The sequence below is a fragment of the Polypterus senegalus genome, chromosome 9 (genome assembly GCF_016835505.1).
Source record: "Polypterus senegalus isolate Bchr_013 chromosome 9, ASM1683550v1, whole genome shotgun sequence".
Classification (NCBI taxonomy): domain Eukaryota; kingdom Metazoa; phylum Chordata; class Cladistia; order Polypteriformes; family Polypteridae; genus Polypterus; species Polypterus senegalus.
The window spans coordinates 119,337,708-119,364,943 of NC_053162.1; the positions used below are offsets into that span (position 1 = coordinate 119,337,708).

Genomic DNA, 27,236 nt, shown 5'->3' on the forward strand with positions numbered 1-27,236 from the left:
CTTTAGTGTGTTGGGTTACAGTATGTGGAAAAAATATTTATGACAAACCTCCTTGATGGTCCAAAAATGCCTTTATTGTATGCAACTCTGAGGTCAGTGGCTGCTATTAATGTACAGTTGTCTGAAACAGAGAGGAGAGCGGGCAGAACTTTGACGGAGTGTTAAGGTAAGACCTCTAAATGTAAAGCAAAGCTAGACAGCAATTTAAAGGTTAATCATATTTACAACTCTACAGTACTAATGAAATGGTATACAGTAGTCATAAATTTATTTTTAAAATGACAATAAGTGATAGACCAATCACGATGTTCATGGAACTATTTTTAATATTTTCCTTTTTTACAAGTCCTCTGATCTCTGCACGGAAATATTTATTCCTTCTGTCAGTTTAATAGCCATTTTCTTGTTCACCCAAGTTTGTGATGTTTAAGCACAAACAATTAAAGACTTGTGTTCCTTTTGACTCCAACTTCCTTTAATCCCCTTTGGGAATAAAGTTGTTGTAAGTCCAGGTCACAGAATTAGTTAAAGCAATTACTCCAATTTAAAATATTTTACAAATTCTATATTTCACATATTAAAACCATGGTTAAAACCTAAAAAAAATCACAAAGGACCTTGTTTAATTAAAAACAGTTTTCTTTTTTTTAAATGATCAGATTTATTTAAAAAGATTAATTTATTAAGAGTATGCTGCATTTCACCAATCAAACAGATTTTGTAAATTGCATGCACTCATTCTCATAACGATATAGAGTAGCGCCACTTCATATACAGTAATAACAAAAAATTAAAAATATAGAGATAAAGTATTATCTGATAGAAAAATGAAAAGCATATGTAAAACTATTCTTAGGATGAAAAGTATTATATGAAATTAAAGTAATTGTTCAGTATTTATTTTTATTCCACAGACTCTTGCTCTCGCTTGTAATGCATATTTGTAATGGACTGTATATGTTTTAAAATGTAATCCTCATAATTTATGAATTCAGAGGTATTTCCTCACCACAGAGTTTCCCAGTTTGTCATATTCTTTTCTGTGAAGTCTAATCTTTAACTGATTTTCTTCATTTATTTCAAGTCTTTTTAAATCAGTTCTGGGCATAAAAAATAACTATTCTTTTGTGAAAATTTTCTGAGTTGAATCAACACTGAAGATTTTCATAATTTGTTAAACACATCAATATTTTCATCAGTTTTAATGTATAATTAAAAAAGAATTTCATACTAATGTTATTATGTTTTCCGAGCTATTATTTTTGTACTGTTTTTCAGAAATATTTACGGTATATTTAAAAAGTTGTTCAAGAATATTGTTTGCTTAACTTAAATTAAATTCAATATTATCACGGTTATTGTGGGGGCTGTGTAGCATTTTTAAACAGCAATTGTATGCTGTTTATTACTTTAAGTACAAATAGTTTAAAAATAGAAAATTATTAAACTTATTTGAAAACAGAATTACAAATACAAAAAGGTGGCAAAGATAATCAACGAACTGAAGGAAGTTTTTGTGTGTGTGCGTGTGAATTTGTGCTTATTTGCTTAATAATGTTAACCTAATCAAATTGTTTTACACCAAATTGTTTGTTTAGATTTTTGATTTGCAATATGTAACTTTTAGGGGTGTACTGCACATCAGCCCACACATTTTTTCCAAAGCTGTTGTGTGGTTCTTACCAAAGTGTATTTTTTTTTAATCTGATTAGATTGTGGTTGATTAACCACACTATATTAATACATTGTGTTCATGCATTGCTTCTCTGTTAGTTGCATATTTGATCTAATCCACACAAAGTTGCCAGAAAATATGACTGATTCTGTAACCTATGCGCAAATAAAGCTGAAAACAAAAGGAAGACAGAAGAAAGCTGTATTTGACCATGGTGCCAGTTCTACAATGGAAAATGAAGGTAATTTTTATTTTATCAACATAGCACAGAATGATTTTTGGTACTTTAAAGATAAGAAAACCTTGGATTAAAAAGCAGATTTATTGTTTTGAAGTTTATAGTATAGTATTATCTGATAATAGTTCAACACTGCAAATAAGATTGACAAAAAATAATAATTTAGTTCAGCAAGTTTTCCATATGTATTTATACTCATTTTTCAAGGAAAGTTTAAACAGTCATTTCCTTATAATTCTGAAAAAATGAATAAGAAGGAAATGTTTAACGCTCCGAAGACATTGATAAATCCAATCACTTCAAACCCACCCAGATGGGTAGATTAACAGCTCTAAACTGCTTGCACTTTGAGTGATTTTGTTTCACAATTCACTTCATGAACTAGGACCCCCAACTCAGTTTGTTTTTGCCTTCCCCTAAAAACAGGCTAATTACCTAAATAATCCCCACACACGCACACATCAAAATAAACAATAAAACAAAAAAATAACACTTACCTCATTTGACTTTTAATGTTGATACAGAATAACTCCTTGAAACAAACAGCAGTTAAAGCAAAGACTATCAGAGCATCCTCAGAACAATAGTGAAAGGAGCCTGTTGTGAGTTCTTGTCTCTTCGGTTATCTCCAATTGACTTGGTTCAGAGAAAAAAATTCAAAGTGTAAATATCTGGTAAATTTCAATAAGACAGTACTCTGATATGAAGCCATTACGATAAACAGACTGCCAGCACAAGGATGCATTACATTCTCTTATTTTTATCAATTATTTTAAAATACTGTTTGCGTGTGGCATTCCAATAAACAATACAGTTGCTGTAAATGTTCATTCTTGCTTGTCCTTCTCCCAGTAACTAGGAAATTCTAGTACGGTTTTGGTTATTTTAAAGAAGTCTTGCCTTTACAGCTATTTGTTTTGGATGGAATTGGAAAAGTACTTTTAAGTTATGAATCAGAAAATAAACTTGTACAGTTTCTGAGTTAAAATAAAAGGCTAAAACTGAATTATTTTATATATGTGTACAAATACAAGCAAAATCTTGAGTAAATATAGAAAAATACCCACAAGTATCATATATATGTGCATAATCATTTAACTCATAAAACATAGAGACATTTTATATATTGATTACATTTATAGTTCATTATACTCCCATCGAGGATGCGACAGATTTCAGTTCACAATAAACCTATTCATAATTAACATGCATAGACAGTAGATAGGTACAATAACTATCAATAATAAAATATTAATTTCCAAGAAACTAAACAATATTATTAAATGGAATGATGATAAATATGTCGTACTCATAATTCTACTCTGCTGTTTCTTTTGGTGAAGTTTAAATCAAAAGAATAAAGAAGCACTACAACAGAAAAGAATATGCCTGATAAGTTATAAGAACACTTTCCACAGAGATTACAAAATAGAAAATGATGTTGATATCCTCAGCACTTTGGTAAATAAATTTAGCATCCAGTGATCCATATAAATGTTTTTAAAGATGCACCTTTTAAACTCGCCACTTTATGTGCAATTAATATTCATATACTTTAACCTAGTCCCTATTCATGAAAAAAATGTCTTTCAGTAAAGGGACAAAATTATATTACCTAAAGTAATTAGGTTAAAAAAATTTACAGAAATTATCAATCAATCCATTCTTTACCAAACATAGTTAATCTAATTCTGGCAACATCAGCACAAAGCAGGAGCCTGCCCTCGACCAAGTGCTAGTGCACTGCAGGACCACCTCCTACACACAGCCACATACTGGGCACGTTTATGGTTGACAATAAATCTAATGTGGCATCTTTGGGATGTGGGATAAAAGCCAGAGGAACCAAAAAAAAAGGTCACATAAATGTGAGAAGATTCACTGGAGCTGTGAGGAAGCAGCATGTCAAAATAAAGTAAGAAATAAATTTAATAATGAATAAAAGCAATTGAGTAGAATTGTTATATTTGTACTTTTATTCAGAATAATTTTATTTGTAGTTTTACTTTCAATGAAAAATTAGTTTTAACACATATGTATACATTTATGTAATTATATATAAATTGCACTGCACTGTACATAAATGTTTCAATAAAATACATAGTTAAAATGCTCATGTGAAAATCTTCATATAAATAAAGGGCTAATTGCTAAAAATATGATAAATAATAGGTCTTGTTTAAACATATTTCTCTTTCTATTTAATTGCCAAATTTTCTTAAAGTCATGAAGAAACAATGGATAATGACAGTGCCAGGAATAAAAGATGATAAAACAGAACAATAATAGTAAGGTACATGTAAATTACTTCGCAAGAATCCACATGATGGAAAAATTCACACAGATGTGCTGGTATTCTGCCAACAGTCATTTGTTTTCTGAACCCACTCAGTCAAATTCTTTCAGATAATGGACCACATCTTAACACATGAATGATTTTTCTGCTTTGGAGACTAACGCTTTAAAAAAATTCCTCACATCAATAAATAATAATGGATAAGAATTGAGCTTTTTTTGGTAGTAAAGTATTTTGAGGGCAAGAAAATGTGATATAATATGCCACATAATTAAGATTAAATGATGCAGACTAGCAGTGAAAGAAAAACATTTTATGTTATACTCTTCTATAAGGGTTGAAAATAACAATATGCTAAAGCAAACTTTGCTTGTTTTAATATGTTATAAAATACATTTCTGAAAATGCTAGTTTGGCCTATATATGACATTTTTGGTGACACAGATTTCCAGAATAGTCCTTCCAAAAGATTTAAAGCTTTGCTTAGTTTTGTACTATGTATGGACAGTGAGCATAGGAATAACTGATACTGAATACCTACAATAGTAGGTAGGAAATGATCATGTTTTAACTGCTCATTATGCTTTAGTAAAAAGCCATCAATTTTCTCTTGTCTGTTTTGGGTGAATATCCATTTATTTAGCTATATGCGTAATACATTATAAAAACAGTTAAAGGATATAGGTATCTTTAGATATTTTACAGGTTTATGAGAATGTCATTTCTTTAGTTAAAAGAAAAAGACACTTTTTTCAGTGTATAAGATGTAAGTTTTAAAAAAACAATGACTCTTAGGAAGTAACAGGTTAACAGTTTTATGAAGGTCCACTTAACATACAAGCTACTTTTTTGTTGGTTTCCGAAAACTCGACATATTTAGTCACTTCATGTGGGAGTACAAAGTGCTATTTTGTTAACACTTGCCTGAAGTCGTCTACAAGAAGGCATCTGAACACTGAAAAACAATCATTTGGTAACATTTTCATTACAGTACATATTGTTGAAGGTGAAATAGAACTGTGAAAAGTAATATAAAGTAAAGCGGACATCATAATAGCCAAACAAACTAAAGTACATATACAGCACAACACAAAGTTGGCCTCCTACTCTTTCTAAGGTAAACGCAAAAGAAATAGTAAGAAAATTATAGTTTTGTGAATGTTCTTCTTTTAGATGACAGCATCGTGTCATTATATCTGATAAGAATGTAAACTCCTAACTGTACTCCAAAAGAAAATGATAAAAAGATACATTCTTTATAATAAGGTTAAGTTTGCTGTAAGTAGGAATGTTCTTTATTGACACAGTAAATGATTATAAACCTTTTCAGTTAAAAATTCTGTCATTTTCAAATTGTTCATTATTATTTATTTCTACAAAAATGTTGATAATATTTTCAGTCCTTAAGCATGTGACCAGGAGACAGTTTATGTTAGCAGTTTAGTTAAAAATCAGTTTAATAGTAGGGTTATGGTACATAAATGTCAAACATAGTTATACTACCACCTGCTCACAGATCTTCATAGCAAAAGAAACTACACAAAGAGAATATTTGCATTTTTTTCTGCATTCCTTTTAAGAACTTGACAATTATTATTTTAAACTTAATTTCAGGATGTTCAATTTATCATTTAATACTTTAATACTCATTTTAAAAAAATGTAAAAAATGTGATGTATATTACAGTATAAGACTGGTCCTAGCTATACACTACGAGAACAGAAAAAGATCATTAATGACATTGTGATGCAGTGTAGTGTATGGATAACCTTGGATAAAATGTCAACTTTCTAAATGAAACACAGTTTTCTAAGTTAAATATATGCTGGTTACTCAGAAATAAAGTAAAAGTTAGAGCTAAACAAAATGTCTGAACATCTTTCCTAGCATCACCCCACACATTTAATATATCTCTTGATTTTTGCACCTTTGGAAACATTTTTCATAAGTTGTCAATTGTGAATACAGGCTACTGAAAGCTGTGATGGCTTATTTAGTTATTAACATGTGCATTTAGACCTTTCTACCCAGTCACTTTTTCTGTTTGTTTTCTTCATGTTTCCTCGCTGTTCCGTTTTCCTCTTACATCTCAAATATACTTGAGTTAGGTTAATTGAAGATTTCAGACTGACCCAGTATAGTGATTGTGTGTCTTGAGATACTATTCAGTTGATTCTTGACTTGTGGCAAATGCAGCTGGGATAGACTTTATCCCACAGGACATCAATGTGGATTAGGCAGGTTTGAGATTTTACAGTATGGCATGGTTTAGTTATTTAGTGTGTGCAACCCATTTGATCTGGTATACAAAATCTGCTCAAATTTCAGTAGCCTTCAACACATCAAATGCAATGCATTTTGAGTTTCTGCTAGTTATTTTATTTTGAACAGTTCTGAAGAGTAATTGTATTTTGAAAAGCTGATGGGAGATTGAGAATGTTGGCCTGTATACAATGTTGAAAAAAAAAAATAGAAAAATGCAAAAACAAAAGAAAACTAACATATTCATATAAAGGCTGGTCTAAACTTAAACCTGTCAATTAAAGACAATAACATAATTTACTCCTTGAATTTTCATAGCCTTTAATGGTATAATATTACTTTCATACTCTGTTCTTCTTGGCATTTTGTTTATTGTTAGTGGCCCTTATACCAAAGGGTAGTAACTTATATTTGCAGCTAAATAAACACACACAAGTAATTCATGAATACGAAATCTTTTCTGCTTCTATGAGGCTGTCAAAACATCACTAGCAAACAATGATATACTAAAGGTCAAGTATCTATTAAAATAATACTTTCTATGTAAAGGTTATTTCAAATGTGTCAAAGGATTTAAAGGCATGTAAATCCATGTAACACACTGCAGCATAGCGACTTTTCGGAAACAAAAGGATTTCATGTACTGCTAGATAGCACAAATATGCAGTCAAACTATAAACAACATTACATGTGTTTTAGTGAAGGGGTGACTGTTGTTAGTGTCAACACTATTATGTGTGCTTGTTTTTACGGATAAGTCATATTATGAACATCCTGACATTTATTTGACAATACAGTATTACTTTTAATAATAACTTATCTCTTATCTGCCTTTCCTTTGGTTACAAATGATTTTTACATATTTTTTCTTCCTAGGGCCACCAGTAAAAAGGAAGGTTTACTGCACCCAATCTGTCTTTCTTTTTTCCATAGTGTGCACCTTGCTAACTGCAGTCATAGTCATCTTGGGTATAACAAGTAAGAATGATATATTTTATTACAGTGTGCTGTTAATAACATGTTGTGATTCAGCTATAGGTAGATTATACTGTGAATTTATCGTTTTTTAAGTCTCTGTAAATTAGATAAAAACAAACACTTAAAATTATTTAACTCAAATAAAAATAAAAACAGTGTATATATATATATATATATATATATATATATATATATATATATATATATATATATATATATATATATATATGGGCACGGTGGCAGTCGCTTTCCAGGTCCTCCCTGCATGGAGTTTGCATGTTCTCCCCGTGTCTGCGTGGGTTTCCTCCCACAATCCAAAGACATGCAGTTAGGTGGATTGGCGATTCTAAATTGGCCCTAGTGTGTGCTTGGTGTGTGAATGTGTTTGTGTGTGTCCTGCGGTGGGTTGGCACCCTGCCCAGGATTAGTTCCTGCCTTGTGCCCGGTGTTGGCTGGGATTGGCTCCGGCAGACCCCTGTGACCCTGTGTTCGGATTCAGCGGGTTAGAAAATGGATGGATGGATATATATATATATATATATATATATATATATATATATATATTTCTTATTTGTACCCAAGGAGAAATGAAAACTTTACAAAAGCTGAACAAAGGAAAAATAAATGTATTACTGCATATAACTAATAAACAACAACTAACCCTCAAAACAAATAAGAACTTCTGTCAAATATAATAAAATACTAAAGGGACATTATATTATGCCACTTTGCATACTGTATAATAACAGTTTCCCAAAAAATACATAAATATATAACAATTTTTTGTCATTTCACTGCCAGCCACTCTCAACAGTTTTGATGAAATATCGCTACTTTTCCTGTCAGCTTTATATCAGTTGAGACTGCATGGATTCTTCAAAAAAGAAAAGCTGGAGAAGTTTCTTTTCTTTCGAATTTTCATGCATATCTTAAAAATCATCTCACTGGGCTTTCCAATATATTATAATAGTAAAATGCTTATAAATGCAGCATTTATATAGAGATAAAGTATATATTTTATTTGTGTCTATTTATATAGATATTTGGGAATGCTATCTATCATGACTCACTAGCAAGGAAATTCCCAATAAACAGGATCTTCAGAACTGCCTGCTTAGAGTGTATGACATCTCAAATTATTTAGCTGATCATTTGTTTATTCTCAGTTGTTCTGCTGTTGTTAGGCCACTTTTGTAAATAGCCTTAGACTTTTATCAGTATTTAAACTACTTATTCACATACACTGCTTTTAAGTGAAATGGTAGCATCCCATAAGTGTAGCAATAATGCAGTATCCAGTTTCTGCATTTATTTCAAACATTCATGTGCTATTCCATCACTAGTTTCAAGTTGTAATGTTACTTCAGCATGCTACTCAAAAATAACGAAGTTGCAAAACAGCTAATGGACAGACATGGTATAATGGTACAGATGTTATAAAAGGCAGTATGCTCTGATATTTTAATTTTTGACAAAAACTCTAATTTTTAAAATTTCTTTGTGGTCCCTTTATTCACTTTATTAGCAAAATAATTATTTCATAATCACAATATGCTAAATAAACTAATGAAAACATTAAATCATGTGCTTGGAGGCACTTCTTCTTTTTCATATCCCATTTTCTTATGGACCTTCAGGGACATCTTAACTAGAATCCTTTCCTCTCTTGAGTGCAATATCCATTGCAGTCCATTCACAGGGATCATCCAACCATCTTATTTTCTGTCTTTCACTTTTCCTAGTTCCTTCAGCTCTTTCAAGCAAGACTTTCGTTTGCAGTTTGTCATCCTTCACCCTATAGCTATGTCCAACCAACATCCAATTCCTCACTTTGATCTTAGCCTCTACTGTTAATCCCCTGTTCAACAACTTTCGAATCTCTGAAAGAAACCAACACAGACACAATAAGGGCATGTAAAAACTATACCGTATGTATAACAGCCTAGCACATCATCTGAATACAGCATGCTGGTTCAATGAGACAGCAGCCCTGTCCACATTACCATCCTAAATTCAAAACATGTCATTCAAATATATCCAAGTTACACCAATTAAATAGTTCAATTTAAATTTTCAAACAAACATTAATCAGTTAAATGCACAGATAAGATTCTGAAAACCAAAAGTAAAAAAGATTTGAAAGGTTGATGAGTTTAGTTTGGTGAATCATTATTGGATTTATGTGCTAGTCATAGATTATCCAAGACAAGCACCAGGTTTGAACACAATGTAACTTTCTTCTCATTTTACCTTGCTTGGTGGTCTCATTAATGTGTTCTGAGATATTTTGTTTTTTTCTCTAGTCATGAAGAAACTGGCATACATTGAAGAAACGGAGAAGATATGTTCTATGCAAAACCTTCATAAATATATCATTAGTCTTAATGATAAGTTTGAAGAGTTTAAGAGTGACATCAGTAAAGCTTATCAGGAATGCAACAGAAATCAGACAAGTGAGAACGACATCTTCAAGCAACATCTGTTAAGAAGAGTCTGTACAAATGGCACTGGAAATAAAGGTTAAAAGTTAAGCTACAGTTTTAGAAAGCAGTCATTTTTTCATTAGTGATAAAATAAAGATTAAATTAAAGTTAAATTCAATTTAAGAAATGTAACATAAATTTGGTTTATATATACAAAACAGAGACAAGTTAAATTCAAATTAAACACCACTGTTATCTTGGCCAGTGTCTAAACAAATGCCATATATTAAAGTTCTATAAAATATTTACCTATGTATTCCTTCACCTATATGGAATTCTTTGAAATGTTAATATTTCACAACCCTTAGACTGCCTGGCACCTGAATCTACCTTCTGTTAAGAATCTCAAAACATGTATTTAGTGTAGTAACCAGCAAATCTATACATTACTCCCACAAGCTAACTCTTAATATAGCCAACACAGTGAATACTAGAACATACAGAATAAAAAAGGGTATGCAATTTTGCAAGTAGAAAGAATTAGTCTATACCACTGTGCAAAAGTAATACCTAGGGAAGCAAAAACTGAATTAAGTAAAGTTTTTGATCAGAGTTTATTGTGTATCTCTCACATAATTTCAATAATTCATGATGAATCACTGAAAACTATTTGACATTGTCCCGTATATTTTGAAAACTACCCTTGATAACCCATAATGACAGAGTAAAAACATGTAAACATCAAAATCTGAAATTTCTCCCAAGTAGAGAAAAGAGTTTAGATGTAAATGTTGTCATGAAAAGGAGATTATATATTGTAAAATAAAGGGATAATTAAGAAATTTGACTATGTAAAATTAAATCTACAACATAATAATGTGTGCAGAAGGTGAAGGGATCTTAGTACACACTGAATATTGGCAGGAGTCTTTAACGTTACCCTGAACCTTTCTATAAACAAATATTTCTCAGTTGTGACATCACTATCCAAAACAAATAAAGGCTTAACAATTTCATTACATAAATAGTATTTTGAGTCTTCCACTGTTTTTTCTACCTTTACCTTTCCCAGTTTCTTTACATTTCTTTGACAGCCTCACTTTTCCAAACCTATACACAAAGCACCCAAGTATTTGTGGTTACTATCCTGTGCACTCATTTGTATCTCAATTTTCATCACTAGTACTAGCACTTATTACAACCTTAATAATTTGAATAAGGCATGCTAGTGGTAGCTTTTAACATGCGCCTAGCTTTTAAAAGTAAACATTTTAAAACAGGAACATTATGTTTTGTATTTTTGGTGAAATTTTAATTTAATTGAGTTGGTCAACCCTGTATGTCTCCCACACAGTTCGTCAAGTCAAGTCAACTTGGGCAGTATGCACTGATACAGTTCATTGCCGCACCCACTAGACAGCGAACCAACTTGGGATCCCGATTTGCAACCCCCCCGGCAGACATGCAGTCCAGTCCCACCCTCTGGAAATGACCCTCTATCGGCCACAGCCAGGTGTTACGTGGGCGACCCCTTGATCTGGTCAAGCCCCTTGGGTCCCCAACAATGAGGATCTTACGAGCAACAGAATAACAACAGAATAATAAAAGAATACCACACAGTTACTCCTATAAAATTTGTCTACTACTCTTGTTGATTTTTATAGTCAACGAAGGACATATTTCTGGTGAAAGGCAATCCAGGAGCTGAGAAAACTAAACTTTTTTCACAGCATGCTTTCATTTATGGACTATGGTTGAATATTAGGTTTTAATCACACAACGTTTTCTGCTGGAACTGGAAAATTTGGTTTTGGCTTTTGGTTTGTTTTTAATATACCATTTTTCCTTTCTTGTGCTTCTAATATTATTTGTTCCAAAGTAAAGTAAAACCATAGGTTCTTCATCTGCCTTCGCCAACAGATGGTCTTACTGTTTGGCTGATGTGGGAAACTCTTCCTCCTAGTAAGCAACACAATGTTTTTGACTCAAGATCTCTCCAACTTATCAAGTTGATTAAGTTCTGGAGAATGGAGTCTCCAACAACAAATACATTCTTCTTCTGTCCCACTTTAATTTTACCTTTCTTTCATTTAGAAAAATGTGCAATTGTTTCAGGTTTTTCCAGCTGGTGTATCAGTTTGACATTTCAGTCTTTTTGGCGGATGGTATTCAGTATTTCTTTGCTCCTCTTCCTCCTCCTTTGTAGTCTGCATATTAATAAAGTATCTATCTATCTATCTATCTATCTATCTATCTATCTATCTATCTATCTATCTATCTATCTATCTATCTATCTATCTATCTATCTATTTTTACTATTGCCATTTTTACCTGCTGTTATTATGTTTTCCTTTAACAATCCTCTCCTGCATCAAAAGATTTTTCAAATTACAGTCATAGCAGACTGGCCTCTCTAAACCTACATGAAGTGCCAGATGCTAGTCCTTTAACACTCATATCACTCAATGGAATAATGAATATATAATAGCTCTACTATTCTAAATTCAGTACTGATTTTATATTTTTGTTCTAGTGTATTTTATATTAAGAAACAATATTTAATGCTTAACAAATTATTGGTTTGTGTCCAAATAGTTATTTTTTTTTAGTCCCTCAATTAGTTAATTTATTACTGACACTTAACATCTTACATTACTAATTCACTACAAATTATTACGTAATGCTTTTTTATATCTTTACAAATCATTTAATTAGTAGCTGTCAGTCTTTTTGTAATACTTAATCTAAAGTTGAATCTTTTCATCCATTGTAAAGGTTTGTAAATGATTATTAATGAAGGTAATAAAAGTTATTATGAAGTGTTGCCAATACTTTAACGGTGAAAATCATTATTTGAAAAGCCTTATTTTTCATAACTTCCTTAATTATTTATAGGTTTACCCTGCTTCTTGTGTCCATTTGATTGGTTACAATATAAGGACATGTGCTACTTCATTTCCAAAGAAAATAAAACCTGGTTTGAAAGTCGAAATTACTGCATTGCAGCCAAAGCAGACCTGAGTGAATTTAAGGATCCACATCACCTGGTAAGAGAGTTAAGAATGATATGTTTGCATAAGTAATGCACTGTAAGTGAAGTATTAATACAAAGTATGTTCAATTTGTGTTGATTAACTGAAGAAATTCATTCTGCAATGTGTGATACTAAAACTACTAATTAATTATGCATTATGCTGAAACTGGCCACTAGACAAGAAATAGAAATAGAAGGAGAAAGATGAAACTAGTCTGATATAGACAGAGATCTAAAACCATTAGGTCAAGAAAGGAGCCAAAATGAACAAAGGTATTGCATCGTCACGTTGAATCGAGAAAACAATACCCAGTAAGTGTAACATGCCTGGGAATAATGTGTCATTGCAAGCAATAATATAGCTACAGCTAAGGAAGAAAACATAAAAATGGTGATGTAAGCTTGGCAAAACACTGGGAGAACCTAAAACTTTAATGCAATATCAATGGACTGAATAATATCAATACAATTAAATTCAGATGTACTGTAAGTTATCTATCAATCTACTGTACTTCCTCACCAAATAAAATACACCCTCAGATAAGCACCAAGTAGTGCAAATGTCATTTCATTTCTGTGCTCTCATAATCTTAGTGTAACTCTTATTGTCTACTGTTCTGAGGAGAGGTTACCAGAGCAGGACCCAACATAGACTGTGAGCGAAGAAGTGGTAGAGTGAGGAGGAGAGTTTCAAAGACCCTCTGAGTATTGTGGGTGGTCGGCAGGGTGCTACTCACCATCATACACGCTGATGTGGCCATCTCCCCTGCAGAGCTCGCTGGACTTTCCCAAGCACACCTGGTTGCACTGCACGGCTCTCACCCACTCGTTACACACCAGATCTGACTCATCCCCACAGAAACAGGTGTAGCACACTTCAACCACCCTGTATAGTACATGCTAATCAACTCTGCTGAAATATTTGACTAAAACTATGTAATATTTTATATAACTATTTTATCAGGCATTATTTAGAACTAGCCAACCCACGGAGTAGCATACGCAGCATATAATTATTTATTGATGAGTGAACACTTCCTGAAAGATACAGTTGTCCAAATGGGGAGGGTTTAAGGATACAACTGTTAGTGAATGAAAAGATGGAACTCTGGAGAGAGCAACATACAATTGTCCGTGAGTGAAAACAGGTTTTGGCAGATACAGGCATATTTTATTGAAAGTTTGTCCTTGTGCCTTATTAATAGTCATTGCAAACACCAATCTAACAGGAAATTGTCTGCGTGTAAAGGTAAAAGGCAAATGAGAATCTGATGGGGTCAGGGAAATCCGGGGAATAAGGACAGTTTGTGAGGTAGCAGATAGTCTTACACTCCAGTACAATCCAGTGAATGCTAGTAACAGAAAGTCTAGTGCCATTACAGAGACCATTTGCTGGCATGAGGTTCTTGAGAAGCATAATGACTGAACCAATTTTAATTTTGAGTTTATGTGGAGGCATGAAAGTGGGAGTAAGACTACTAAGAAATTCTTCGGGGAATGCAAGTTGATCTGCAGGATCGTCTATGACAATGGAGTCAACGCTGGTGAAAGTTACTTCGTCATTAGGGATAAGTTTCAGCACCTGTTCATTAAGGTGTAGTGAGTTTTCATTGGTGACGTTTAATATAGCTCGCGTACTGAGTTGTTCCAGAGTGACAGTTGATGTCGCCATATAATTGCCTCGAGAGCCTTGGAAGCCTGCGGAGAGTGAGAGTTGGCGGGTAGGGCCTTGTCGTGCATTCCCCATGACGTGGGAGGAGGGTTAGAGTGGGCATTCGTGGCTCTTTCATGCGTAACCCATGGGCAGGGCTCTGTGAGATGGTGGTCGTGGCTCTCTGTCTTGCTTGCGCTCACTGTCTTGCATGCCCTTAGTGAATTATATATATATAGATAGATATGCCTTGCAACAAGGAGACCAGGGTTAAAGTTTGTGTGCTGCCCCTACATGGAGTCAGTATGCTAACCCCATGTCTATGTGAGTCTCCTCCAAGTACTCTGGATTCCTCCTACAGTCCAGATACATGCTAAAATGGCTGCTGAAAATGCAGAGAATATCTAAATACTGTATTTTATAATATACATTTAGTTAAGAAGCTGATACGTTAAAAAAAATAAAAGAGATCCCTCCTATACACAGCATATATTGTTGACTAACATTTGTTATGTGAACTGCGGACACATGTTATTCACTTTACGTTTGGTTGCCCTTTTCATAAAGTGTTACATTATCTATTATATCATCCCAAACTTATAATTAAATCAATACATTCTTATCCATCAATTATTTAAAACTCACATTATTTAATTAGGGTTACAAGGCAGAAATCATGCATGGACATTACAGTACTCACTAACTCACTCACATCAACAGTCCAATATAGAGGTGCCAGTTATTGTGACTGTTAGGAATTAAATGTCAACAGTAATTGCATAACACTAAAAATCTAGTGAGTGGAAGTTAGTCAACAACTGCATAATTGTGCAATGAATAAGTTCTGTAAGGACAGATAAAAAGTGATACAAAGGACTCAATAAAATATAGATTCTGATTTCCAAATTTGGGCTCAAGTGATAACCTGTATTAAAATTGGCAAGCCTGGATTACACATCTTATATATGATTTTCCCAAGCATACTATGAAGTCGCTCAGTTTCACATGGCCAAGCCATGTGTGGTAGTGAATATAAAAAAAGCAAAGCTATTACAGGACACAATAAAAACCACAATGATTAATCTTAAGTCAGCATTTTAAGAGAGAGCTCATCTGAAGATACATTTCACTTGGTTTGCTTCTTTCTATTATTTGTCAGAGTTCAACAAGCAATAATCATCTCCTAATCCTACTTAAACTATTTATGAAAATTAGTATTATATTTCAATAACTGTATATATATATATATATATATATATATATATATATATATATATATTATATAAAATATACTTGGGACGAGAAGAGACTTTTTGGGCGAAAAGACGTGATCTTTTGAAGAGAGACACTTCAGAAAGACACTTTCACATACCGCAGCAACACACTTCAGAAAGACAAAGACACTTTCATGTCCCACGACACAGAACAAAGAGCAGTTTAAAAAAATGATAAGTTAAAGATGATACGTCCACTGCTAAGTGAAGTAGAAAGAAGAGTGTGAGGAAAAGAAACACAAAAGCGCAGGAGAGAAAAGAAAGCAATATCTGAAAAAAAAGAAACGTAACAAAGACTTAGTGAAGAAGAAGGATCTGAACGTCGAAATGCTGAAGCGGTGGTGATAGATGAAAACATCAATTTACAATATCCCACAGAATATCTAGAAATGTTAACACCGTCCGGAGTCCCACCAGCCGAACTACTGTTGAAAGAAGAATGTATTATGATGTTATTGCGTAATTTATGTATGAGTGATGGGCTATGCAATGGGACAAGATTAGTTGTATTAAAAATTGGTAGAACAATTCTAACATGTAAAATTTTAACAGGCAACAAGAAAGGTAATGCAGTACATATCCCACGAATAACATTAGACACAAAAGGACACGTTGATATGCCATTCGTATTAAAACGTTTACAGTTTTCTGTGAGAATAGCTTTTGCAAAGATAATTAACAAATCCCAAGGACAAACATTCAAAAAAGTTGGTTTATTTATAAGAGAGAAAGACACAATATTCACTCATGGCCAGTTATATGTTGCATTATAACAATGTAAGACCGAACAAGGAATCAAAATTCAATGCTATTGAAGAAAAGTTAATTCCAAATATTGTTTTTGCTGAAGTTTCAAAGTAAAAGTAAAAATAACCAAGAAAAAAAGAATCTCTTTAAAATATATTTTGGGTTAACCAAAACCAGGGGTTGGTGAGCAAATCGAGCAGGGGGAGAGCCCCCTAGTGTGTGTTTATATATATATATATATATATATATATATATATATATATATATATATATGTATATATATATATATATATATATATATATATATATATATATATATATATAAACTTAAATATACATTACTTCATTTATAAATAGCTGCAAGTTACTTTAGTTCTGTTAAGTGTTGATATATGCAGCACCAAATTCACTCTAGAACCAGTGGATTATTTTATATGTAATTCCAATGGAATGTCCCAAGTCAGTATGCTAATATAAATAGACTAAATTTAATTGTCCTTTGTTGCCTTGTCAAAAGCATGACTGAAAGTGAATAGGGTTTTCTCACTGGTAAATAGAATATTGCTTTAATCATTGACAAACACAATATGGACATTTACTGTATTATTAAGCTTGGTTAGCCTCCTGAATATCTTTTATGATATTGTCTATGGAGTCTCAAGTTTCTTTCATGATTCTGAAGCATGTTTATGACTGCAGTTACCAAGGTTGTCATTATAATTGGTGGAAATTGGGGACTGTTCTACCGGAACATTCCTAGAGGCTCAACTACATGATAGAAATTAATCCAGAGATTTTTTCTCATTAGAAATCTTTAATTAAATACAAAATAACAGACAGAATGTATGCAGAATCAAAGCATGTAAATGCTTCCTGAGAGGATTAAACAAGTTTCTTCTGTTAATTTCATAAATTTTACTAAACATTTATTTATATAGCACATTTTCATCAAACAGTGTAGCTTGATGTACTTTACAAGATGACAGAAGAAAATTACAAGAAGAGAAAAAAATTAAGATTAGGCAATATATATTAAAGAATAAATAACAAAACAAGGTAAGATCAGATGTCCAGGAGACCAGAAAAAAAAAAAAAATAACTCCAGTTAGAATGGAGAAAAAAAGAAGAGGAAAAAATCTGCAGGGGTTCCAAGGTCAAAAGTTCACCCAGACCCCACTGGGCATTCAACCTAACATAAATGTTCCTAAATCAAAACTCTTAGTGCACTAGACGTGAAACACAACTTGAAAAACTGATTTTGAAACATCAATTTCATGTGAATAATTTCACTCAACACCACTTGTAATAAAACCTCAAATTTATTTTCATTTGGCATCAATCAGTGCGTAAAAGGTCTGTTAACTGTCTAATTGGTTAGATTTTACAGTTTGCATGCAATATATTCGAGTTTTAGACTGGTATCTTATTGTTTTGTCTTAGTAGAGTTCTATATTACTCTACCCTTTTGTATTCTTTATTGTGTAGCCTTTGTCAGAATGCCTCAAATCTCACAAACTTACCATTATTTATAAGGTATTCTACTTTATAACTTTTCTCCACCTTCCCTTCTACATAACCTCAGGCAATAACATAAAAGACAAGCAGGAGTTAAGTTACAGTTTAAATAATGTATTATTGATAATATTCATCAAATAGTAACAATAATCAAAGTACAAGTGAACACTGGCAACCATACAACCTGATAAATGTTCAGGCAGTAAAATGACCTGCAGCTACTTTAATTGTTTTAAGTCATCATTTTTTGTCAGCTTTCCTTAGAACAGGCCAAATTCTTGCCTCAATATGGCTGCCGAGTTGTGCTTCTCAGTGTGGTCTTCTGTATGAGATGTTCCTCCATCATAATGGTATGAGAGAGAAGGATAGAAAGGGATAAAGCAACCAAATTTATACATTATTTGTCCAAATCCTTACAACAACAGGGTTTTGTGCTACAGAATGGACTCAGATTCAAACAGCCATACTTCAGACCAGTGGGAGGGCACACAATACCTTTCACATCTGCCCCCAAAACCATTTGTTGAGCTGATGCTTGCCAGCTAAGTAGTCTGGCTTTCCTGTGGGTGCTAACTGAGAGAGCTCTGCAGAGAATCAATCACTTGCCAAACTGGCTTTAGACACTTCCCCCGACCTTTTCATAAAATTCTTCACTAACCTGACTCAGTCCTAAAGGAGGTGGAGGAGTAGTTAAACATCAAACTGTTGCTGTTCTTATCAATGATATAACACAAACATTACATTGCTTTGTCTAAGTTACAAATAAAGACATACAAAATATTTATCAACTTGTATACACCGCAACACTTATGAAGAGTGAATTACTAATTTTCAAACATTTAAAATGGATTAATATAATGACAGTTATTCATATTACTTTGCCTATTATCAGACATTCTTACAAGAAAAACTAAATGAAGGAGAGGGTGGTTATTGGATTGGCCTAAGACAACAATCTTCTATCGAACCTTGGAAATGGTTGGATGGAACTACTCTAGACGTTAAACAGTAAGTATATATTCATATTGTTTTTATAAACAATATATACAGTATATAATTATATATTAATAGATAATTCCACTTCTTCCAAGATTTTTGTCCTCTGCGTCCCAGTGCTGACTCTTGAAGCAAAGCAGAGTGGCTCCTTTTATCTTAGACCTGGAAGTACTTCTGTAACTAGGATGTAGTTCATTGGAAGCATTTCAGGGTCAGATGGAACTTCCATAAAATAGGGATTGTACAATCCTGTAATGCCCTCTGGCAGCACCCAAGAACCCTGACAGTAAAGGATCCATACAATATTGTTGCCCCTGGTCCTTCTATTGTATTGGCCTTCCGGCAAGGTAAATGTTTCTGTTCCATCCCACCTGGAAAGCTCATCCATCCATTTTCAATTCATTATGACATCCCGGCCAGACAAGGAATCATTCTCCATCTCCTTGGGGATCCTTGCCCATCCATCACTTACTCACATATAATCTCTCTGCCTGTAATTCAAGTAGTTTTCATTTACAAAATGATCATTGGATCACTGTCAGTACTTTGTTAGAAACTGTTATAGTTTGCTTATTTACAACAGAAATGGCTTTCAGCCTTAGAATATTGGTGAATTATGTGAATATGAGAATTAATAAAGAAATAGACCTAATCAAATTCAGCCCTGGTTATTTAAAAAGCCTCTGGTGGGGTGGCGACACAATTTCCTCTATGTCAGAACCCCCTAAATCAGGAGTATCCAAATCCGGTTCTGAGGGGCTACTATAGCAGGAGGTTTTCTTTCTAACCATTTTCTTAATTAGTGCCATATTTTTTATGATTCTGTCCTCTGAACTGTTTCTTTTTTCCATAAATGGCACCCAAACAGAAACAAGAAGTGGAAGCCAACAGATGATCAGCTCAGTTGGGGCCTCAACTTCAACCAATTTAACTCCTACCAGTTTCTTAATTGGAAGCATTTCCTTATCGTTAATTAAACCCATTTATTAATTCTATGTCATGTTGGTGCTCTTATTCAGCCACAGCAGAAATTTCCAAAATGGTTGATTTTTATTTTTTTCTAAAAACACTGTAAAAATGTTTCGAGGATCTGAGCAGATCAACATTAGTAAGAACTTACTTTATTTACAAATACTCTATGATGGACACAGTGTCATGCGTTGGCTCATTTTGTGTCTCATTACTTATCTGATAATTAATTAAAAAATTAAGGCAAAAGAGTTAATTAACAGCAAAATGTGGTCACACTGACTTTAGTATCAATAATTAAGAAGGTTGAGAGAGAGGTTGAAGAGTTGGAGACCTCTGCCCGAAATGCTCTCTTTCTCACATCCTGTCTCTGTCTTTCAGTTCTGGCAAGTTTATATTACAGCAACTGAAGTTGGGTATGGTTCACACCTTCCAACTCTCAATGTTTCATCAAAATATTCAAAAATATACAGCACTCAGGCTATGGCAGCATCCATTAGTTACACAGACCAAGACTGCTTCAGGTCTTAGTAACATACATTGAGGCATGAGCTGTGGTTGCTCCCTCCAGCAACACTCAACACTTTTTAGATCAAGGCCAACTATCTCATATTAAACCAATACCATACTTCTATCCAAGACTAATGTTTAATATTTATTTATAATTGATATAGACCTAGGAGTTCCTAAGAACTGTATCTGCCTGTTGACAAACCCTGCCTCTGCTCTTCTCCCAACTTCAAGCTGGTCTGACTGAGAAGGCTCTCTTAGTCTTTGAGTTTATATTTGTTTTCCTGTATATCGGCTACAGGCAGTCTGACTCTGTAGACACAAAGATGTCCGAGTACTGTTTCAGGTCCATTGTTTATACCATTTTTATTACATACTACTAAATTCATAACAGTAACTTTTGAGTACATAACAAAACAATTTTAGTTAAAGGTGGAAAAATGAAACTAAAAGTAAAAAGTTAGTTATTTTGTTTGACTGTTCGTCTTGCTATATACAAGTTAAACTTTTTTTCCTACCCATCCATCTATCCATTAATCCTCTAACCCCATTATTTAGTTTAATATCATGTGGATCCAGTGCCTTTTCTGGCAAGATGCATGGTGAGAACCATCCTTGGATTGAATGCCATACTATCATACTGCACACACATATTTTAATTGACCTACTTTTTGCAAACATTCCAGCAGAGCTCTACCAACAGTTATGTTCTTAGATCATCTGAACTTCACAGATTACACAATTTTTGCACCATTCCCTATTTCCAGCTTCTAAACTTCTGTTCTGTATAATAAGGTCTAAGCATTTTTTAACCTGGTTATACGGTGCAGTGTCCATCTGGTTAGCATTGTGCACAAGCTGAATACTAACCCTGGGTGGGCCACCAGTCCATTGCAGGGTGCAGGCACAAATACTAACGCATAGTGCATCAGTTTATTACAAGACACATGGCACAAAATGAAACAAAGAATTATAAAATAAAACAGTGATATAGAAAATGTAGCCATGATTATCATTGTATTACTATGTAATATTAAGAATTAACAAGAAGGTATAATTGAACCAACTATAATTTGCATTACCTTTATTATTCATTTAACTGGAATCACAGGAATACCAAAATTAAGCAAATTTAACTAAAATAATAATGAATGATATAATTTAATAATATAAAATGATATAAGTTTAATTTTCCAGTTTTGGCCTTGAGTTAAAGGATAGCATTCCTTCACAAAACAGTTTTACTTGTTCACATTATTTTCACATGCATTTACCACAGCAAGTCATTTTACAGTATCCCTTTAAAATACTGTACACAGAACAGGTAACAAAAATTCCCAAATAATTTTGTGCCCAAGTTATGTAATTGACTGGTACCTCTTCAAGAATGTGGTACTAGCTTGAGCATTTTGCTTCCAGCCGAAACTCCCTCACAACTAATAAAGTGATGCAAACATAGTTGTTGTCACGATACAAAGCTATAAAAATCCTTAAAAAAGGGCATTCAAAGAGGAATTCACTTAAATTAGGAGCTATGCACTGCTAGTTAGTGCTCGTCCCCTTTTGCTTCTGCAGTGTTTTATTTTCTTTCTTTTTTATAACATCATCCTTAAACTGTTACTTCATAAAAAAGCACAAATGAAGGTTTAAAATTAGGTGTGAAAATAAAATGTGCATTAGGTTGTATATTGTGTTTGAAATTTTTTATGATTTTCAACCTTTGGTAAAATTTTGTCTTTAAAGGTTTAATGCTATTTTCCACTTCATCATGGAGTCATGGAAGAGGAGTCTGTTGTAGCAACTCAGAGCATGAATTATGATCTTATCACACAAAAGTAAAAAAAAATTCAGGCCTCAAAATAAAAATTCTAGACCTGCTATAAATACAATAGGATTTACACCAAACTATTAGGCCTCACCTTCTTAGGCACCATAGCTCTAAACTAAAGAGGCAGGTGTATGGCCTGCACAGGCCCAAAAATAGAGAAATGACACAAATATCAAAAGAAAAAAAATATGCTCAGACAAAAACAAAGTTCCTTGAGTATTTAAATATTTATACAAGAACTCAAAAAGGATTTCAGAGAAGTAAAAACAGGTAGAAGCAAAAATCAATTCAAACAAACCTGAAAACCTAAAACAGATATATCCAAGAAACTAATCCAGAAACAGTACCTTATATCAAGAACTCGTGGTTAAAACCATAAATCTGGTTTCTCCAGCTGCAGCATCAGGTGGCAGATAACTTAAAACCCACACACCACAAAACTAACTTCATTCATAAACAGTAAGGTACCAATAAAAAAAATACTTCAATCAGATAGCATGGGAAAAGAGACAAAGGCAAAATCAATAATATTTATAAAATAGTTCATAAAAAAGACAAAAGATTCTTTAAACCTGACTGAAATATGACAACAAGGCAAGAAACAACCATGACAGGACATCTGTCTACTGCAGAGCACACACCACATACACACACAAACACCTACACTTCCACTAACTGAGGCCATTTTAGTGTCACCCATCTACTTACTATATATGTTTTTGGGGATGTGGGTGGACACCTGAATACTTTATTCCTATGCAATAAAAACAGTATACACTATAACTTAGTAATTGCTACGGTGACAAGTAAATGTGAGCCTGTGTGCCACAGGTTATTGATCCATGACAGCAGAAAGCCCAGGGATAACCATTATAATTCTGGAGTCCTTTTATAGACTGATAGAATGAAAACATATACTGTTAGGTTTTAAAAAGATAGATAGATAGATAGATAGATAGATAGATAGATAGATAGATAGATAGATAGATAGATAGATAGATAGATAGATAGATAGATAGATAGATACTGTTAAGTGAATGCAGTGGATTCTCCATGATTGACATGAGCCTGCTCAGTGCCCGTCGCTTTGCCACAGATATCAAACTGTCCAGCTTCATGCCTATAATAGAGCCAGCCTTCCTTACCAGTTTGTCCAGGCGTGAGGTGTCCCTCTTCTTTATGCTGCCTCCCCAGCACACCACCGCGTAGAAGAGGGCGCTCGCCCAGCACCTTATTGCAGACGTTGAAGGACTCCAGCCTTCTAAGGAAGTATAGTCGGCTCTGTCCTCTCTTGCACAGAGCATCAGTATTGGCAGTCCAGTCCAATTTATCATTTAGCTGCACTCCCATGTATTTATAGGTCTGTACCTTCTGCACACAGTCACCTCTGATAATCACAGGGTCCGGGAGGGGCCTGGGCTTCCTAAAATCCACCAACAGCTCCTTGGTTTTACTGGTGTTCAGGTGTAGGTGGTTTGAGTCACACCATTTAACAAAGTCCTTGATTAGGTTCCTATATTCCTCTTCTGCCCACTCCTGATGCAGCCCACGATAGCAGTGTGCTCAGCGAACTTTTGCACGTGGCATGACTCCGAGTTGTATTGGAAGTCCAATGTATATAGGCTGAACAGAACCGGAGAAAGCACAGTCCCCTGCGGCGCTCCTGTGCTGCTGACCACAATGTCAGACCTGCAGTTCGCGAGAGTCACATACTGAGGTCTGTCTTAAGATAGTCCACAATCCATGCCACCAGGTATGAATCTACACCCATCTCTGTCAGCTTGTCACTAAGTAGCCGAGGCTGGATGGTGTTGAAGGCGCTAGAGAAGTCGAGAAACATAATTCTTACAGCACCACCAAGTGGGAAAGGGATCGGTATAGCATAAATGATGGCATCCTCCACTCCCACCTTCTCCTGGTATGCGAACTACAGAGGGTCGAGGGTGTGGTGGACCTGTGGCCTTAGGTGGTGAAGCAGCAGCCGCTCACATGTGGCGTCAGAGCAACAGGCCGGAAGTCATTCAGCTCACCAGAACGTGATACCTTTGGGACTAGGGTGGTGCAAGATGTTTTCCAAAGCCTTGGGACTCTCCCCTGTTCCAGGCTCAGGTTGAAGATGCATTGTAGAGGACTCCCCAGCTCCAATGCGCAGGCCTTCAGCAGTCATGGCGATACTCCATCTTGACCCACTGCTTTGCTGGCACGAAGTTTCCTCAGCTCTTTGCTTACCTGGGCTGCTTTAAGTATATAGGGACTCTCTCCTATGCTGGTATCAGTAGAATGATGGGTGGAGGATGCAGTAATCTGAGGTAAGAATGTATTAAGGTGGTCAAACCTGTTGAAAGAAGTTGTTCATCAGGTTTGCTCTCTCCACATCTCTCTTGATGGTGGCACCCTGCTTCGAGCTGCAGCCAGTGATGATCTTCATCCCATCCCACACTTCCTTCATGCTGTTATTCTGCAACTTCTGCTCCAGCTTTCTCCTGTACTGCTCCTTCACTGCCCTGAACTGGACTCAGAGTTACAGTAAGCTTAAGCTCATGCTGATCCCTGCCTTTAAAAGCCCATTTTTTCTGGTTCAAAAGGCTCTTGATGTCACTTGTAATCCATGGCTTGTTGTTAGCATAGCAGCGTATTTATGTCTGTCTGAGGTGTAATATTAATATAACTGAATAATATACAGTATACAGTGTATGCTGGGAGAACGAGTCCTTGCGTCTACACAGTGTAAATGATTAATGCACAACACCACCTGTGGCAATTTAAGCAAGGCTGTTATGTTAATTAATCCAACCCTCTCTCCAGGAAACACAGCCAAAACCTTTTTTCTTTTTTACTTTCATCAACTTCATTGGACAAAGGAGTTTCATGTCTTAAAGGGAGCCGAGAAACAGTCCAAGCCTTTGCAAAATAAGTCAAGGTATCATGTGATCTTCAATAACAAAACTGCTTGCAACTTTATCAGCTGGCTATGTTGAAAATGGTTACACTCTGAAAGATTAAAAAAAAAAAAACAAGGCCGTGAAGCTCTGTCACCCAAATTAATTTGGTTAATCATAAGACTCAAAAAAAAAAATAGAGAACTAAAAGTTCTGGCATATGGTCATTAATAGCTTTAACAAAACAAAAGAGCACTCTGCCATTTTATATTTTAATAGTAACATTTTAAAGTTAGTGAAGATAACTAGAAAGTGATACACCAACTTAAGAAAAGGACAATGTGATCATACATCTTAGTTCTTGGAAACTTCCTAGGTGCTGTATTTTGGGTTATTTGCAGTATAGGATAGCAAACAAAAATGTAAACTACATGAAATAACACAAATGCACTTCGACAGCCAAACACCTAGATACAAATTCAGTAACTGCAGTGGACCTGTAAATTCTGTCTTTTTTATGTGCAATTGTTCTCATGTTTATTAATATAGTGGAATGCACCCATATTCTGCAATGCTATTAGATGTTCATTTTACATCATGTTTAGCATTTGATTTATTTCTTTTTCAGATCTCCATTTCATGTTGTTACTAATTCTGGAAGCAGTCATGTCTATATAACAAAGAAAAATATATTTACTGGAATGGCTCAGAACAAGAAAATGTGCATTTGCTCAAGGTCTGCTGCTTCTGTTTAACTTCAACTTTCTCACGAAAAAAATTGAGAAGACAACACAACAGTATTATATTTCAAGCTATAATAGTCAACCTGCATTTTTTTGAGTTACAGTAAATGGAAGTATTTTTGCAATAACCCAACAGAATTATTTTGCTATAATGCTGGAACATAAGAACTTATAGGTTTATTAACTGGTTGAATAGAATAGTTTATGAATTGATACACTCCTGCCATGTCCATTTTATATGGTTTAATACATTTAACTTGCTCAGAGATTAAAAGTTCAGTAGACATATAATTTGTACTCATGATGATTTTTTTTTTCTCATCGGCCATTGAAAGCCTAATCACTCCTGCATCAATTCAGCAACTCAAACTATTTCAAATACTTAGAACATTTGAGGTTTCTAGTGGCAATGTCTATCAATATATACTGTTTTAACTTCCTGAAAGACACATTTTTAAAAGGCCAAACAAGTCAGATGAGACTTCCTTGTCCCCAGCAATAATCTCCAGTTCCTACTGAGGAATTATAAGGTGCTTCCAGGCAGGCTGAGAGATTATATAATATTCCCAAAGTGATCTGGATTGGTGGGCTACAACTTAAAAAATGTACAGTACATATCACCTCAGTTGGCTACTTTTGACTTTGTCTAACAGTAGGTGTAATCTGAGGGACCTCCAGACTGCTGTTGTTCTCACACTGATAGCAAAAAGTGAGCTCAGTAAAAAATAAATAAATAGAGTTTAATGTACAAACACTTGGAGTCATGATCTATTTAATTTAGCTAATAACTAACACTTGTCTTTAGATAAGAATGGAGATGTTACGTTTTGAAGCAAATCAAGAACTTAATTCAACCCATCCTTCACCCCCCGCCAAGCCCAACACAAAACCTGCAATACTTATGTGACCTCAACAATAAGTTGGTCATCTTCCCAGTTATGTCTTTTAATTATGTATTCTTTAATAAATATTGTAACGTAGTCAATATTTAAAGTATTCACTTTGATCTGTAAGGCTTATTTCATTGTATCTGATTTTATACATATTAACAGAAACCAGACACATTACAATCAAACAAACAAACAATCCAATACAGCTCCCATTGGAGGTTTACAAAGGCAATCATTGTATTTTTCAAGTCAAACTTATTTTTTCACAATCAGGGCACAGAAATTGTGCTAACTTAATAATTTCTTAAATGCTATGCATTTTCTTTTT

General features: G+C 34.1%; 1 protein-coding gene across 2 annotated transcripts; it reads left to right on the top strand.

Annotated features, from left to right (window-relative positions):
• The first annotated feature begins 1,785 nt into the window (after positions 1–1,785).
• LOC120534981 (natural killer cells antigen CD94-like) lies at positions 1,786–26,697 on the top strand. 2 transcript variants are annotated; one of them, XM_039762478.1, is made up of 6 exons: positions 1,786–1,916; positions 7,348–7,449; positions 9,753–9,968; positions 12,768–12,919; positions 18,986–19,101; positions 25,904–26,697. In XM_039762478.1, exons 1-6 carry the CDS (start codon positions 1,814–1,816, stop codon positions 26,028–26,030), a joined length of 816 nt encoding a protein of 271 aa, XP_039618412.1. In that variant the 5' UTR covers positions 1,786–1,813; the 3' UTR covers positions 26,031–26,697. The 2 variants fall into 2 exon arrangements, with proteins under 2 accessions (XP_039618412.1, XP_039618413.1); XM_039762479.1 differs by lacking the exon at positions 18,986–19,101 and having other exon boundaries at positions 25,904–25,979.
• The last annotated feature ends 539 nt before the right edge of the window (positions 26,698–27,236 follow it).

Bases quoted from the DNA above. Each gene is read 5' to 3' on its own strand.
- LOC120534981 (XM_039762478.1), top strand. From the start codon at position 1,814: ATGACTGATTCTGTAACCTATGCGCAAATAAAGCTGAAAACAAAAGGA. The intron at 7,450-9,752 runs GTAAGAATGATA...TTTTTTCTCTAG, and splicing joins AGTCATCTTGGGTATAACAA to TCATGAAGAAACTGGCATAC. The intron at 19,102-25,903 runs GTAAGTATATAT...TTTCTTTTTCAG, and splicing joins ACTACTCTAGACGTTAAACA to ATCTCCATTTCATGTTGTTA.